This window comes from Clinocottus analis, unplaced genomic scaffold, assembly GCF_023055335.1.
Source record: "Clinocottus analis isolate CAN_PGR_092001 unplaced genomic scaffold, fCliAna1.0.p SCAF_39, whole genome shotgun sequence".
Classification (NCBI taxonomy): Eukaryota; Metazoa; Chordata; class Actinopteri; order Perciformes; family Cottidae; genus Clinocottus; species Clinocottus analis.
The window spans coordinates 483,882-499,912 of NW_027176142.1; the positions used below are offsets into that span (position 1 = coordinate 483,882).

Genomic DNA, 16,031 nt, shown 5'->3' on the forward strand with positions numbered 1-16,031 from the left:
AAGAAGTTATCTGACTTACCATGACGGGTTTAGCGTCTAGCTTAACAATCCGATCAGGACCAGATTAAACAAACTTCCAGGTGGAGAGAAAAGCGTCTGAAAGTCACTGCAGGAGCAAGAAACTGGATGCCAGTATGCAGAAGTGAAAGCCCGCGGTCGCTGATGACACGACAGCTCGATGCAAAGCATGTGACCTTCATCAGATCCAGAAAGTACGTCGTGTGATTTAAAAAGAATAATTCTTCAACAGCGTAAGAAGCACTCAGGAGTCTCTGAAGAGTGGAAACGACTCAACGTTTTGTTCACCTGACTGCAGAAGAAAAGAGAGAAGACTCGTTCTGGTGGACAAAGTTGGATGACTTCCTCAATTCAGTGAAACTCCAAATAGAGAAATATGAAGGAACCGTCACCTGCTTCAAAATCATTTTCAACTGGACAATGCTCATGAATTCATTCATTCAACACTGGTCGTATTTTTATAATCAATTTATTAAGTGCACTGTGTCATCAAAGTCCATAAAATCAAAAGAGTATTTATTTTTTTAAGTCAAACCGTAACAATGAGCAATAAAAAGATTAATATTATTTTTCTTTGGGACTATAATTTAAAACACAACTTACACACAAAGCGTTTTCTGTGTGAGAACACAGAAAAAATAAAAAGGTAAAACTGTATCAATAAAATGTGTTTCTGATTAATCAAAGCTGCATAAAACCTGCTTTTATTCAAGTGCTGTGTTAAAATACATCTTCACGTCCACTTATTGGAGGAAATCGTTGGAACCACCGTCACCAAAGACAACAAGTAAAGGGCAGAAATACAGAGTGTTCTGGTCGGAGAGCAAGTTCACTGCTTCGGCTTTGGACCGGACCTCGTCCTGGAAACAGGAGCAGAACATCAGATACACAATAGTGTCTTTTCCCTGCAGCAACAACAGCACCATGAAGTCATCTGATATTTACCGTCACTGACACACGTGCTGGATTATCCACAGAGCGATGTTCATGAAGCCGTCGGACTCGGCGTCAACCTTGGAGAGAGAGTGATTGTTCCCCGGGTACCACAGAATCCTAATGAAACCATAAAACACAGCAGAGTAGGAGTGAAAGAACACAAAAGGCCTTTATATGCGGCGCGTATCTGACATAATCAATAAAACATGTTACTCAGACAAGCTTCTCACCGGACTGGGACCTGCTTTGCCTTCAGAGCTCTGTAATATTCAAGTCCTTGCTTGTTGGGCACACGCCTGTCATCCTCCCCTAAAGTCAGCAATACAGGTGTCTGTACCTGAATGAAGGAGCATCTTGGTTACTACATTGTGTTTAGGGTTGCAACATTCCAGGAATATTCAAAGTTGGAAACTTTCCACGGGAATAAACGGGAATTTAACTGTATTTATCTTGTCATAAGCAGACATGCATGCAAACATTTATAATACAACTTTTAAAAATGACTTTTTGGACATTCAGAAAGCCGTGAATAATGGAGGTGATGGTGTACTTTAGTGTGGACATACATACTTCATACTCTACTGCTGTAAAAAGTCTAATGTATACAAATAAACTTGGTATTAAATGAACATGGCTTCAGTTTACCAAGTAATCAATATACTAATGACAAACAGTGTTGGAAAGTTCACTTTCTACATGAACTAGTTCAGTTCATAGTCCATAATTCAACATTTTGAACTAAGTTCACAGCTTCAAAAAATGAACTATATCAGTTATTTTTTTCAATATGTTGCAGCTGTAATTTAAATCGCTGGCTGCAGTACCGCTCTTGGCCTCTACACAACTCGGCGCTCTCACACTCTGCAGACATCGAGCTGAAACGTTCAGACGCAACACTGATGACAAAACGTCAAAAACAACAGAATGTTTTATGTTTATGTTCCTGCAGACGATGTTCAGGGTCCATTCAGCTGCATTCAGGGTCCAGCTGAGCTCCACCTGCATCGTCTTGTTCTCAACTACATTTAACTTCCCTGTTTTATGCGTTTGCAAAAAACTTAGGCACATTTCTTTTTTTCAAAATTAATTGTGCCACAACACCAACGGAGCCTCATGCACAGACACACACGGGTACACTTCTACCTGTGCGACGTGTTTGATGGGGGACTTGTCCAGCATCTGTGCCCACACAGCAGGGTCAGGAAGGCAGTTGGTGCTGTAGTCGTAGCCGGCCTCCACCATGCACCTGGACAGCAGCCACCAAACATCAACCGGAAGAAAAGAAGATTTGCTTTGAGGTCTTTTGTTCCTGCATTATTGAACACTTCCTCCCTGACAGCGAGGCGTCACATGCCCTTCATCCCACCCACAGGAGTCAGAGAGGAGCGTCAGGGCTTCAAATGATATAAAACCACAGAGAGGAGCGCTCGTGCACAATAGACAGTCACAAAGTGAGTGAACGAGGGAGGGCGAGGGTTTGGGAAAGTGCACGGCAGGACGAACCAGTCTGGGATGTCCGTGCTGCCAATCATAGACGCCAAATTGGTGACAGGGTTGCGAGCCACACAGGCCTTGTAGAAGCCTGGGTACTGGCCAATCAGATGACAGGCCAGGAAGCCGCCGTGGGAACCCCCAGAAACGGCCACCTTCTGCATGTCGAACACGTCGCCTTTCAGAACACTTTCAACCGCAAACTGGCGGGAAGAAAAACACAGGAAACTGTGAGCGCTCATGTGCGGTGGAGAAGAGAGGGACACATGGAAATCAGAAGGAATTCAAATCAATAGTACAAAGGAAGAGCAACGCTGGAAGTCATGTTCACCAGAAGGAGTAAAAGACGCCTTAATGAATGATTTCGTTCATGACATGAAGAACACGTGCTAATCCTTCTAAGCGGTTGTGTTTTACTCTTACTTGAACATCTCTGACGTCCTGGGTGCCGACATTGCCGGGTAATGAGAGGATGCTGTCCTGGCCAAAGCCCAGAGAGCCGCGATAGTTCACTGAGCAAAAGAATCAAGTTGCAGTTTACATCCATGTCTGGATGTTTTATGGCAACATGTAATGAAACTCCCTCCAGGTGTTGTTGAGACATTGTGTTCACAAGAGAGACGCACATACGCAAGTATGAACGATGAAGGAATGGACGGACGACCATGAAACACAACGCCATCAACGTATCGGTCCTAGAGATTATAGTTTTGAGTCGAGTCATTTTTCTCTAGAACATAGGCAGTAATCTAGAACATAGGCAGTAATCTAGGACATAGCCAGTAATCTAGAACATAGCCAGTAATCTAGGACATAGGCAGTAATGAAGAACATACCCAGTAATCTAGAACATAGCCAGTAATCTAGAACATAGCCAGTAATCTAGAACATACCCAGTAATGTCGCAAAGCCCATCCTGCACAGAACAGACGAGGACAGAAGCCAATCAGCGACGCACACCGAGTGAGGACCCCCTGAGTGAAGGAAACAAACACATTGCTTATAGACATTGCTGGAGAATCAAATGTACAATGAGGTTCCACTACTAAAGCGTAGATTTTGTTTGCACTAGAAAACATATAAATAACTACTGAACCATAATGAGAGGAACCAACCGTGAGGAATCACAATGAGAGGCAGCTTGACGCCATCTTGAATCTCCTTTGGTTTGATCAGCAAAGCTTCAAAATCAAGGCCGGCTGGAAAATGGAAAAGAATAGTTTGAGATTACATATGCTGTTCCAAATGTCTTCATCGTCAACTGAAAAAACAAAAAAACAAATGCTCTCAAAAAAAGAAAACTGCGCTCTCAAAAAAAAAAAAAAAAACCCCAGTGAGTCCACCAATAGAAACTCCTCCAGCAGCGCAGGCCCCGCCCACTACGCCACAACTCACTTGTGACTTTTTGGATTGAGAGCAAAGGTTTTGTTTTGAGAACACAATTGTTGATTTTATAAAAGCAATTTTTTTTCTGAGAGCGTTTTTTTTTAGATTTTTTTTGAGTAAAAAAAATTACTCTAAAAAAAGAAAAACGCTCAAAAAAAATGCTCTTAAAATTTTTTTTTTAAAAAAAGCTTAAAAAAAAAAACGTTTTCAAAAAAAATTGCTTGAAAAAAAAAAAATCAACAAATTGTGCTCTCAAAAAGAAAACCTTTGCTCTCAATCCCAAAAGTCACAAGTGAGTCGTGGCGTAGTGGGCGGGGCCTGAGCTGCTGGAGGAGTTTCTATTGGTGGACTCTGGGGTTTATTTTTGAGAGTGCGGTTGTTTTTTTTGAGAGCATTTTTTTTGAGTGTTTTCTTTTTTTTTTTGAGCGGATATTTTTTTTGTTGAGTGCAAAAAAAAAATTTTTGGGAGAGCAAAGATTTGTGATTTGCAGTCAGATAATTTACTTACAAACAAGAAATTTGCTCGCGTAATAAATACAATAATCTACCTCCATACATGACTCATGCATTACGTAAACCTGTCAAAGCTACTGTAATCCAATGAGATAACTTTGCAATAAATCTTAACTTTGTGACCCAAAAATGTATAACTGACATATTCTGTAGACTTCATGCAAGTGAAAACAAAATGGAGTGTGGACTAAAACTACTGGCATCCCTTCAGACCAGTTGACTAAAACAGAGAGAAACAATGCTTGTTAGGTCCTGTGAGCAATGCTGTCTAAAAACAACAAAAACATTCCTACAGTATTGACTGTTGTCTTGCTCTGGCGGAGGGGTGAAAGTCAAGATCTGCCAATCAATGTCTGGCATTTTCTGAGAGTCTTCCAAAGTAACCCAGACCACTTCCTCCTGAGAATCCCTGGCAGGAAGGAAACCGACCCTCTGGAGAAGGAAATTGCATTGCAATAGATGAAAAAGACTTTTTTACAAATAAAGGGCCCTCCAAGCCCATCCCAAAAACACAATTTCTGCTATAAAACATACAATATATACTGTACACAATAAAACTCGTCCTACCAGGCTCGGAGGGCAGTTTGGAGAGGAGCAGCTGACCAACATCAAATCTCTCTGTATGTTCAGCAGACACCAGCTTCCAACATCGGCCTCTACAGACAAAGAACATCATTTTGATGCGTTCACACCAAAAGAGTTGAGAATTATTTGCAGGAATAGATTACATGTAAAGTCAATGCACAGGTTGAGAATAAGTGGCGACCGCTTTCTGCCGTGAAACAGCGAATTTACCTCATAAAGTCGAGCGAGTAAACTCAAAGAAAGCGTTGAGAAAAGACGCAACGCTTTTGGTGTGAGACACAAACGGTTGAAATAACTATGTTCAAGTTTCCCAGAACAACAATGCAGTCTGCAAATCCCTCATCAGAGACGATGAATACAACAATACACACGATTGTCAAGACATGAGTAACACTAAGGCGGATGAATGTGTCTGGTCACTCACCTGCAGTCAGAGAGGCGACGCTCCCTGTGCTCACGTCCACCACCAACAGATCCTACAGGAAAAGAAACGTTTTTTAAACAATTTTCTGACTTTAAATACTTTTTTTAACGTGGTAAACATGTCGTTATCAGAAAAAAAGATGTATATTGTTTCATTTGTCTCATATCAACCTGAAACCAGCAGGTGAGTGTACCTTGCGGCTGCGCTGAGGACAAGCGACAATAACACGCTGACTGTCAGCCGACCAGCACTGAGGGGACAGCTGGGAGCTGTAGATGCCGGTGAAGCCGTCTGTAACACACACAGACACACAATCATATAGAATGAAACTAGGATTGCCTCCTCATAGTTGTATGCATATATCAAGTTTCAGTTGCATTCATGTCCGCCCCAAATTTCATAATTAAACATAATACGTCGGCAGGAAGGCATAAGAAAGGGTGAAAGTATTCCTCACCGGCCCTCGGCCTCTCCAGCACATCCACCACCACTGAAGTCTTCTTCGTGTACCAGTCGTACTAGAAACAACACATGCAATCACAGAGGAAACCATAAAACAAATGAATAACTCAAATGTATTTCAGCTGGATGTCGACACCACAGGAGACAGCAGATGGTGCATTGTGACACACTCATTCCTAATTATTCTTTTCAGTGAGGACAGTGCAAGAATGGAAAGTTAAGTGATGTGAAGAAGTGTCCCTCCTGTCGCACCATGCACAGACTGCTGCACTGCATGTGAGGTCCATACACAGAACATTCAAGGTAGACGATGCGACAGCGGTCTGGGCTCAGCCGGGGAGAGCACACGGCAGTCCTGCCTGAAGTCAGCTGTTCTGAGATACACAAACAATACAATACACATTAACAGTGTCAGTGATAACAACAAAATGCAGCAACAACTTGTTTAAATATTATTAGAGAAACATTCACTTACCACATTTCCCACCGGTAAGATCCGCATAGAACAAAGATGACCTGACGGAGAAGAGGTTATGAATAAAGTTTTGAATAAGTTGAGTTAACTTCTGATGGGCCGGCTGTAATGATTCTCTTGGCTCAGTGTGAACAGTAATCACCTCCTGTTGGGACAGTACTTGAGCCCAATTCTGAAGGGCTCATGCCACCAGCCCACAAACACCACACCGGTGTCCCCCGGAGCCCAAAATGCCTGCAGAGGATATTTAACAGAAAGAGAACACAACCGCAGGAGCATGAGCACACTATACATGCACAAAAAAAAAAACATGCATCATTGCACCAACGGCTGTAGCAACCTGTCCAGGTGAGATGTCTTCAGGCAGCCCCTCCAACACAGAGACGTTGTCGCCCTCGATGTCCAGAACACAAAGCACAGGCCGGCTCTTACCCACCAGCGCCTCGCCCCAGTCCTCATAGAAGACAAACTGCTCCCCCTGCAGGCCGAAGACAAGACACACGCGTTCAACTCCAGTGAAATGTATCCTCAGAACGTAAATACAATTTTAATTATTGATTAGTAGATCACTTTCATTTCAAAATTATGATTTGCATTCACCTTTACAGCTTCTTTTTTCTCAACCCTCATGGTTTCCTCCTCGTCTCCGGTATAAGACAACTCTGGTGACTCACTCTAGAAAACAGATAATGAGATGTAGAATAACGAGTTATTGACTACTAATCTGATCATCACACTAATCCCATGTACCAACAAAGACTCAATAACATATGGCCAGAAAACTTGCTTCACTACTCTTCCAGATCCTAATCAGTGCAGTCAAAGTGTTTTGCTTTTGAAAGGAAATGTAAAATAACTGTGGTGCATTCAAAATGATACCATTCATGAAAAACTTAAGTTTGCCAGGAGTTTACAAATAAGGAATCAGCTTAAGACAAATAGTGTGTAACAACCTTTTCAATATGCTTGATTAGGTTTGGTGAGCGTGCAGCTGCTGAGGCCATTAGTCCTACAAGGTAGTTTTGTGTTCTTTCTTTCTTTCGAACTAAATTCCTTACAGAGAACAGCAGAATAGTTCGTAAAGTGAACCAACAACAAGACAATTCATGCAGCGTGTAAACGACTCTGTGTCGATTTAGCCTCAAATATAGATTTGCTGACCGACCTGGAAGAAGGATTCTGCCTTCGGTCTCTTCCGCTCTGCTACGTAAAGGAGGTGAGTCTCAGAGTGGGACCAAACCAAGCAGCCAAACTGCTCTGGAAATAAATACCAAACAGTTTGATTAACACCTTGACTGGCTCGTGGACAGTTTCAAAGAAAATATGCAGCTTTAAGTGCAGTTAACTCACCATCTTCATAGACTTTGCCATGCTTTTTTAAGGCAGTTAGATTTATGCTTTTCATCTTCATGTTCTTACTCCAGATCTGAAGGGTCGAAGGAGGTCAGGGGAGGAAAGTCAAAAATCTTGGGTTCAAAGTGCAAAGTCACACAAGGTTTTAACTTCATGGTGAACATTTTAAAAGAGCAGAAATACTCAAAGCTGAGTTTGAGCACGAAGACAGACACACACCTCTAGAAACTGTTTGTCCTCTCCTTTGACTGTGCACTCTCTGACGACAGCCTTCATGTCACCTGACGGTGAATCCTTACTCAGCACCCTGTGAGGCCAAACACAGTGATGAGACATCCAGCTTGCTCAGAGTTAGATGCATGACAACATATCCACACAAAACAAATGTTCACATACTCTCCTTTGATTTCCGTGCAGCTTCCTGAGGCTCCGGAGTAAACCACCGACTTGTCATCGTGGAACACGAGGTATTGTCTGCAAAACTTGACGTTTTCATTCCTGTCCAGATCTCGCTGGCTCCATTCTGCAAAAGAAAAAGCAGTTTAACAAAATCAACATTACATTGAGCTGACGCTTTTATCCAAAGCGGCGGAGTAAAAACTCAGAACAACAAGAAGTATAGTTTCTTCAACAAAGCCACACTACAAAGTGCTATAAGTGCTATTAAAGTGCCATTTAAGTGCTAAAGCTGTACTTTTATTCATGTTTTGAGACAAGGGTCTGGTGGTCTCGGCACGTCAGTCTACCTGTGTAGATGTTGCTGTATTTGCCTCCATACTGAGAGGTGACGACAGGTCCCACGTCTGCTCTGCTCAGAGAAGGGAAGAGACTGAGCTCCCTGTAGACTCTCGCTATGTCCTCCGGGTTGGTCATCACCTGGCGGGAAGCAGCACAGTAGCTCACCGCACCGACGAGCCGCCGCAGGGACACGAGCCGCCTCATGTGCTAGCTAGCTAGCTAACTAGCTAGTTAGTTACTGACACGTTAACACAGTTCACCACCAACAGACAGAGGTGTGTGTGTAGACAGGAGCTCAATCCGTTATGCTAACACACACACACACACACGCGGGCTGCTGCGTGGAAATACAGACAAACAAAGCGAGTGAACAGGCGAGTTTGTTTTGAGCGGATTCTCGTGCAGGAAGTTCCTGCGGGAGCTGACGGGAAACCAGCGGGACACCGGGTGTCAAGTGGATGGTTTGATAGGAGAATAAAAACCGGATTTATTATTAAAAACAATGACAGCGTAATTAACAGCTGCACCACTATGGGGTTTATGTGTGTTAAAGTTAAAGTAGTAAAGTCCACGTACCTGTGACTCCATGACGGCGACGGTGTGTCGTCAGCCTGCAACGCAGTGAGGATCACAATAAAGTAGTTATTAATATTAAGGTGCTTCCGTACAAAGTTACTAAAAATGAACGGACGACCTGTTTCAGCTTCCTGTTTCTACTTAGAAAATAAGATAAACCCCCGGTTCAGCTGTTCCTGAATTACCCGAAACACCGGGATTTAACGAATAATATTACTAATTAAATTATATATACCGAGCTATAAACAAATACAGTCAAGTAGGAACACGGTTCGTCATATATAATAATGTATTCACAGGAGTCATATGTGACAATACTTTTATTTCGTAGAAACGTCACCTCCACAACACCCAACAGGAAGCAATATCCGGATTAAATCACTGTGTGTATGCGCCCTCTTGCGTTTGAAAAGCTGTAATATTGATTTCATATTGAACTTGTGCCTCGTGCAAAGTCATTGCATTAAGTGTGTGGCATTCACTGTCGAAGCACGGTAATATAAGCATTGTACGAGACACGAGTTGACATTACTTTCTGGCTTGTATTCATTAAATAAATGCAAGCAGCGCGCCTGTCAGTCAGCTGGGGTAGGTGGGGTCACAAAGAGCCAAGATGGCTGACTTTGAGGAGCCGCTGTCAGATGACGAGAAGGTTTGAAGACTCTTATTATTTGCTTAAAGCTATTTTCTCTTATTATATTGCGAGTCCGCGCGCGTTAAATGTTCACGCAAACTTGCGGCTACGTTCTGGAAAGAGTACAAGTTTTTGGGTCACGTATCCGAGTGATGAACTAGTGTTTTTAAGCTACCACTTGCTAGCTAGCTAGCTAGCCAATGCTAGTTAAAGCTTATAGTGGGCTAGCCGCGAGCTCAGACGCTGCAAGAGCAGGTTGATCCACTGGACTATTCGACTGACATTGTGTTACTGGGTCAGACGTTAAGTATATTAATATAAATGTAAGTATCGACGCCCATTTCCAAAAGTCCTGTAGTAACGTCCATGCCAGTCCGCAGTAACCGCAGGGTGGGCTCCGCGGTCTTCTCGTGTGTCGCTAGCTCACATAGCGGCTCCCCGGTACCTTGGTTTGGGTTTCTGGGTCAAGCGGATTCTGTTGCAGCTGAAATACTTGCAAACCACGCAGGAGCCTGAGGTCAGCAGGGTTGCTGTCGTTTACCTGAGATGATGCCCGAGAGGGACACGCTATCAGTTGGAAGCGAAGCAGACATTATCATGAATGACAGATGTCTTTTCTTCTGCAGGCCATCGTTACATTCACGTGTAACATTAACTTACCTCATCAAATAACAATAATACCAACAAACGGGGAGGTTTCAAAGCTGGAAATCGAGATATTAGAGATTAAGATCAGTCGTATTTAATGCTGTGACCATTAAGTAGTTTATTGATAATTATTCATTTTATTTATTTCCCATTTAAAAGAGCTGTTATTAAAATATGTTTGTCAAATATACTCTCTGGAGTTAACGGTTTCATAAAACATGACTGTTACTATTTTTTTTGTTATTGTTAGGGGCTTTAATTTTGTAATCAAAATACTGTTTAGTCATTCGGATGTCAATCAAAAATAGTTTCCACATAGAAAAACTATTGAGAATGCCTTTAAGTATCAGCTATGGCAATGGATACCAAATTACTATCAAACTTGGTCGTACTTTTTTTTATCTTAGACTTGTTAAAGTTTGAGGACATATTTCAGATTCAACTTCAGTGTCATCGCACAGCGAACAACGACCACAAAATGTAGTTAAGCGTCTGACGAGAAGTGCAAAAAGAAGAAGCAGCAGAAATGCAGTGCAATAAATAGCAGCATACATAATATTTGTTTGTCTTAAGGCGTGTTATGCCTAATTATATATAAAATATGAGTTTGTAGCATCTCTCTTTGAGCTGATTATACAGCGAGTCATATTATTATGATCAGTAATTAATTTGTTGCATTTAATTTGCTTCCATAGGTCCGCATAGCGGCCAACTTTGTGACTCATGCCCCCCCAGGAGAGTTCAATGAGGTCTTCAATGGTAAGTAGCTGATTATAACAAGATGCACATAATACTGTCTTTACTCTGATATATTTTGCCTTTGATAATATTTGATTGTTTTATCTTTTAAGAGCAGTGCAAAGCATAATACATGTTTTTCTTGCTAGATGTGCGGCTTCTTCTCAACAATGACAATCTCCTCAGGGAGGGAGCATCACAGTAAGTGTCCCTCAGCTAAGATAAACGTCACAAATTCAAACAGTCAACGTGTACACAACTCAAAACAAACGCACACTAAAATGGTGCTTTATATATTAGGGAGTGAGGAATTTAAGCATGACATGGGGGAAGCATTTGTTGAAAGCAGGGTGTCGTTTTTTTAATAAATGTTTACTTTACTGTTTCACCTTTTCTATTTGTCCAGCTCCTTCGCCCAGTACAACATGGATCAGTTTACTCCTGCCAAGCTAGAGGGCTACGATGAGCCGGTAGGTTTCCTTCTCAAGCCTTTGCTATTCATCTCAGGAGAACAAGTGTCAAGGCCAGACGTGTTCAGGCTTTCCTCTCCCTCGCTGATAGGTCCTGATCACAGAGCACGGTGACTTGGGCCAGGGACGTTTTCTAGACCCCCGCAACTGTCTGGCGTTCCGCTTCGACCACCTCAGGAAAGAGGTGAGCGACGTGCAGCCGTATGAAGCAGAGACAGCCCTGAGAAGCTGGAGAGATGCCTGCGATACTTCCTTGAGTGCCTACGTCAAAGAGCACTACCCAACTGGAGTCTGCACGGTGAGGCGCACAAAAATCGTGATAAAATAATCATCTCAGCAATAGAACACATTTTACCAAAACTATCTGTGTGTTGCAGGTGTATGGCAAAACGGTTGAAGGTCAGCAAACAGTCATAGCCTGCATTGAAGGACATCAGTTTCAACCCAAGAACTTCTGGTACAGTGACCTCCCTGTAAACTGTTTAAAAGTGTGCGCATGTGTGTGTACGTATAAAAATATAGCGTGTGTTTCTTATTTGTCAAACATAGCTTCATTACAACGGTTATAAATGACCAGTTTTAAGTTTGTTTTTTTTTAATGTTTGGTTGAAAGTGAAACCATTGGTTTCTCAGTTCTTCTAAGCTTCCTGCTGCTGTCTGTAACGTCGGGCTTCTCTAACACAGGAATGGTCGCTGTCGGTCAGAGTGGAAGCTGACCATCGGTCAGTCCACTGCTCAGGTGGTGGGCGTGTTGAAAATCCAGGTGAATTGAATTCAGTGCGCTCAACTGCAGAAATGATAAATAAGTCAGCAGATTTTTTTTCTCCAGCTTATTAATTAAGTTTTTCCTCTGCCTCAAGGTGCACTATTATGAAGATGGGAATGTGCAGCTGGTCAGCCACAAGGAGGTAGAGGAATCAATACCAGTGACTGTAAGTAAGAAATGTACACATAAGCTCTCTTGCAGTCTTTTATAGTGCTCATCTGCAGTGTCTACATCTTCACAAACTACAAACACATCTTTCGACTACACCTTGAATAAGGAAGCTAGCACAGCAGCAGCACTTTAGTAGCACTTAAATGTCTCTTACTGACAGCACTTTCCTGATTCTGTACTCGGGTTGAATGCACTTTAGTAAGTCTCTTTGGATGAAAGCATCTGCTAAATGAAATGTGATGGTTTGAACCTTGTGTTGCTTTCAAAGTTTAAGACTGGCTGTGTCATCTCTGAGTAAGTAAAGAGGAGGTCCTCCACCTCTGGAAGAAGGATAAAAGGTTTTGATTATGTGTTTTTGAAACAGAATGAAAGCCAGACAACCAAGGAATTTGTTGACATAATTGAGAATGCAGAAAATGATTACCAGGTAAGCAATGTTATATTGACTACACGTTTATATACTGTTTAAAATCACAGCCATTACTTTCATCTAAATGTGCATAGTGAAACATTTTTAATTCATAACAAATATTGTACTTTTATATTTGTTTTCTCCTGTTTTTTTTGCCTTTTTAGACTGCAATCAGTGAGAACTACCAGACCATGTCTGACACCACCTTCAAGGCCCTGCGTCGTCAGCTGCCTGTCACACGCACTAAGATCGACTGGAATAAGATCCTCAGTTACAAAATTGGCAAAGAGATGCAGAATGCCTAGAGGAAGGTCAGGGATTTACCAGAGAGTTGCAAACTTCACTGGGCACACAACCCGCATATACATGCGCAAGGACTAACCAAAGCAAAGCTATATCCGTATGGGGCAAGGAATTATAAAAACAAACAAAAGTATAGCTGAAGATCTGCAGACTATAAGGCACTGATATCTGTCTGCTGTAAGGAAGTTGCAGTTATAAATATGATGACGTGGTTTGGAGAGAGTGGTTATTGTAGGTGTGTGTTATGAAAGAGTTGTGTTGGGTCAGTGCAGGGCTGTGCTCAGGACTGCTGCATTAAAGAAGTACATCTCCTTTCTGCTGTATAAGTAATCTTAGACCTCCCGAAATCCAGGTGTAAGAAGTCACAATCTTTTTCCACAGTTGGACTAGAGGAGAACTGTGGTCATGTAAATCTCAGCACTCGGAGTGAAGTATCAGGAAGACGCAAAGCATCTGATGAGAGAAATTAAGCACACGATCACCATCACATATCTGTTTGATTTAGGACGGGAAAAAATATTTTTGTTCAAGTTTTTGTTCCATTGTGGTTGTCACGCATGTTAGAATTGTAAATCTGAGGAATCAGTCAAATTGGGACATTGACCGGTAAATAGTCATGTGACTGTAACTGGTACCAAGCTCAGCGTAATCCTGAACTGGCAACTTGAGTTACACGTTGCAAATGAAATTGACAGTATTTCTACCGTTAACGTTGAGGAGTGGCATGATCCTCGGCATAGCTCTGTTCCTGCACTGTAAACCTGTCTGTCGGGGCTGAGGGAGCGTTGACCTGTTGTCTGTTGTGTTCCACTGATGTACGCGTCTCCACCCATGCAAGCATTGATGACTGAAATAAGATAACACAACTTCTATGCTGTTGCATCTTTAATGCATTCTCTGTTCTGTTACTTTGGTAGCACCACCTCTACTGTTGTGCAGCTTTTCCTTTGTGAAAGGAAAACACACATGAACCAAGATTTATTTGCCAAAATGTCTTTCCTATGGTAAAGAACTCCATCCTCCCATTTATGCAAATTTCTATTTTAATACGCTGGTTTTTGTTGAGTCTTAGTAAATTGTACTCTTAACTGTGACAAACTGTATTGGTCAATGCCAAATGAATGCAAAGCAGTTGCCATGTAAGGCAAGATACTCTATCCATGACGTCTGTAAGGCCATATCGTACTGTTTGTGTTACATAATGTCTAAATAGGCTGACTCTGGATCAGTTACTTGTTAGCTATACAATGTGCTGTATTCAACCCTCACACTATAATACAACTGTGTGCCGATCGATTATAAGGTTTAAGACTGTACTGCCCCATTCTGTTGTAAAATAAATGGATTGAACATCTTTGCAGGACATCCAATTTCTTTTGAAGGACATGTCTGCACTATCTCCGACGCAGGTGAGAAAAGACATCCTGCACACTGCTTTTGCCGAGCGTCACCATTTATTCATTATACCAACGTTTAGGAACCTCTGGACCTTCGTTGAGTGTTTTTACACTACTCATACGTATAACGTTAGCTGTAACGTTAGTTGTAACGTTGTACGTATATGCTAACGTATAACGACTCCTGGCGTTAGCTAACGTTGTCTTGTGATTGTAACTTTGTACGTATAACGTTAGTTGTAACGTTATACGTAGAACGTTACAACTATCACAATACTTCTCCTGGCGTTAGCTAACATAACGTTAGCTAACGCCAAGAGATGTCTTGTGATAGTTGTAACGGTACGTACGTATAACGTTAGCTAACGTATAACGTATATACGTTAGCTAACGTATATACGTTAGCTAACGTATAACGTTAGTTAACGTATAACGTTAGTTAACGTATAACGTTAGCTATACGTAGCTAACGTAGCTAAGTTACGTATAACGTTAGCTAACGTTATACGTACGTACCGTACCGTAACATCTATCACGTTATACGTTAGCTAACGTATACGTTAGCTTACGTATAACGTTAGCTAACGTTATATGTACGTTATGTTATACGTATAACGTTATACGTATAACGTTAGCTAACGTTATATGTACGTTATGTTATACGTATAACGTTAGCTAACGTTATACGTACGTACCGTACCGTTACAACTATCACGTTATACGTTAGCTAACGTATAACGTTAGCTAACGTATACGTATGTACGTTATAACGTTAGCTAACGTTATAACGTTATAAGTTATGTTATAACGTTATAACGTTAGCTAACGTTATAACGTTATAAGTTACGTTATAACGTTATAACGTTAGCTAACGTTATAACGTTATAAGTTACGTTATAACGTTAGCTTACGTTATAACGTTAGCTAACGTTATAACGTTAGCTAACGTTATAACGTTATAAGTTACGTTATAACGTTAGCGAACGTTATAACGTTAGCGAACGTTACGCATAACATTATACGTTAGCTAACGTTACAACTATCACAAGACTTCGCCTGGCGTTAGCTAACGTATAACGTTATCCGTTAGCTAATATAATAACATAATACAATATTAAAAACAGCACTAGATAGTGCAGGTTTTCATATTATGCATATTTATTAAGAGACGGATGGATGTTGCATCCTCATAGACAGTGTATAAATCTACAGATTCAAATTTCTAAAAACATTAGTTTCCATTTATTCTTGATTGTAAAGACAACATAGCATGTTAAACCTAAAACAAACTTATGTAGCTCTGTAAGGACAATACACAACAATATGTAAATTATTTGACAGAAAACAATTACAGTAGCACGATTCTAACCTTTAGTCTCCATTTTGTCCGATGATGGAACATCCCCAGAGAGAGGTCACATAATGGTGACAGTCCTTCTTGGTTTGGGTAGAGCAGAAGTTAAACTTCCCTGAATCAAAATAATATAAATCGTTGACATACAGTATCTTACAGTAATGTTGTACAAAGTGTGCCC

General features: G+C 41.4%; 2 protein-coding genes across 4 annotated transcripts; one reads left to right on the plus strand and one right to left on the minus strand.

Annotated features, from left to right (window-relative positions):
• Positions 1 to 521: 521 nt before the first annotated feature.
• On the minus strand, positions 522 to 15,900 carry apeh (acylaminoacyl-peptide hydrolase). Of its 3 annotated transcripts, none has more exons than XM_068596648.1 (25): positions 15,866 to 15,900; positions 8,958 to 8,992; positions 8,390 to 8,519; positions 8,040 to 8,166; positions 7,863 to 7,950; positions 7,641 to 7,716; positions 7,456 to 7,547; positions 6,891 to 6,965; positions 6,631 to 6,768; positions 6,433 to 6,524; positions 6,291 to 6,331; positions 6,068 to 6,189; positions 5,811 to 5,871; positions 5,547 to 5,644; positions 5,354 to 5,405; positions 4,912 to 5,000; positions 4,638 to 4,776; positions 3,561 to 3,644; positions 3,339 to 3,419; positions 2,869 to 2,957; positions 2,458 to 2,648; positions 2,098 to 2,200; positions 1,185 to 1,291; positions 964 to 1,071; positions 522 to 878 (listed from the first exon to the last, which is right to left on the minus strand). In XM_068596648.1, the coding sequence occupies exons 2-24, from the start codon at positions 8,967 to 8,969 to the stop codon at positions 966 to 968; spliced, it is 2,193 nt and encodes a 730-aa protein (XP_068452749.1). In that variant the 5' UTR covers positions 8,970 to 8,992; positions 15,866 to 15,900; the 3' UTR covers positions 522 to 878; positions 964 to 965. The 3 variants fall into 3 exon arrangements, with proteins under 3 accessions (XP_068452749.1, XP_068452750.1, XP_068452748.1); XM_068596649.1 differs by lacking the exon at positions 15,866 to 15,900 and adding an exon at positions 9,193 to 9,211; XM_068596647.1 differs by lacking the exons at positions 8,958 to 8,992; positions 15,866 to 15,900 and having other exon boundaries at positions 8,390 to 8,693.
• LOC137799858 (F-actin-capping protein subunit alpha-1-like) lies at positions 9,421 to 14,453 on the plus strand. The gene is made up of 10 exons (XM_068596710.1): positions 9,421 to 9,609; positions 10,935 to 10,998; positions 11,127 to 11,178; positions 11,384 to 11,447; positions 11,539 to 11,745; positions 11,825 to 11,904; positions 12,132 to 12,210; positions 12,308 to 12,379; positions 12,749 to 12,811; positions 12,961 to 14,453. Exons 1-10 carry the CDS (start codon positions 9,571 to 9,573, stop codon positions 13,099 to 13,101), a joined length of 861 nt encoding a protein of 286 aa, XP_068452811.1. The 5' UTR covers positions 9,421 to 9,570; the 3' UTR covers positions 13,102 to 14,453.
• Positions 15,901 to 16,031: the final 131 nt, after the last annotated feature.

What these genes read in the sequence shown, in the direction of transcription:
- apeh (XM_068596647.1), bottom strand. Translation starts at nt 8,585, where the DNA reads ATGAGGCGGCTCGTGTCCCTGCGGCGGCTCGTCGGTGCGGTGAGCTAC. An exon ending in AAGACATCTCACCTGGACAG is followed by an intron (nt 6,525 to 6,630) that starts GTTGCTACAGCC and finishes TATCCTCTGCAG; the next exon opens with GCATTTTGGGCTCCGGGGGA. An exon ending in TCTTACCGGTGGGAAATGTG is followed by an intron (nt 6,190 to 6,290) that starts GTAAGTGAATGT and finishes TGTGTATCTCAG; the next exon opens with AACAGCTGACTTCAGGCAGG.
- LOC137799858 (XM_068596710.1), top strand. Translation starts at nt 9,571, where the DNA reads ATGGCTGACTTTGAGGAGCCGCTGTCAGATGACGAGAAG. An exon ending in GTTCAATGAGGTCTTCAATG is followed by an intron (nt 10,999 to 11,126) that starts GTAAGTAGCTGA and finishes TTTTCTTGCTAG; the next exon opens with ATGTGCGGCTTCTTCTCAAC. An exon ending in TTTCAACCCAAGAACTTCTG is followed by an intron (nt 11,905 to 12,131) that starts GTACAGTGACCT and finishes TCTCTAACACAG; the next exon opens with GAATGGTCGCTGTCGGTCAG.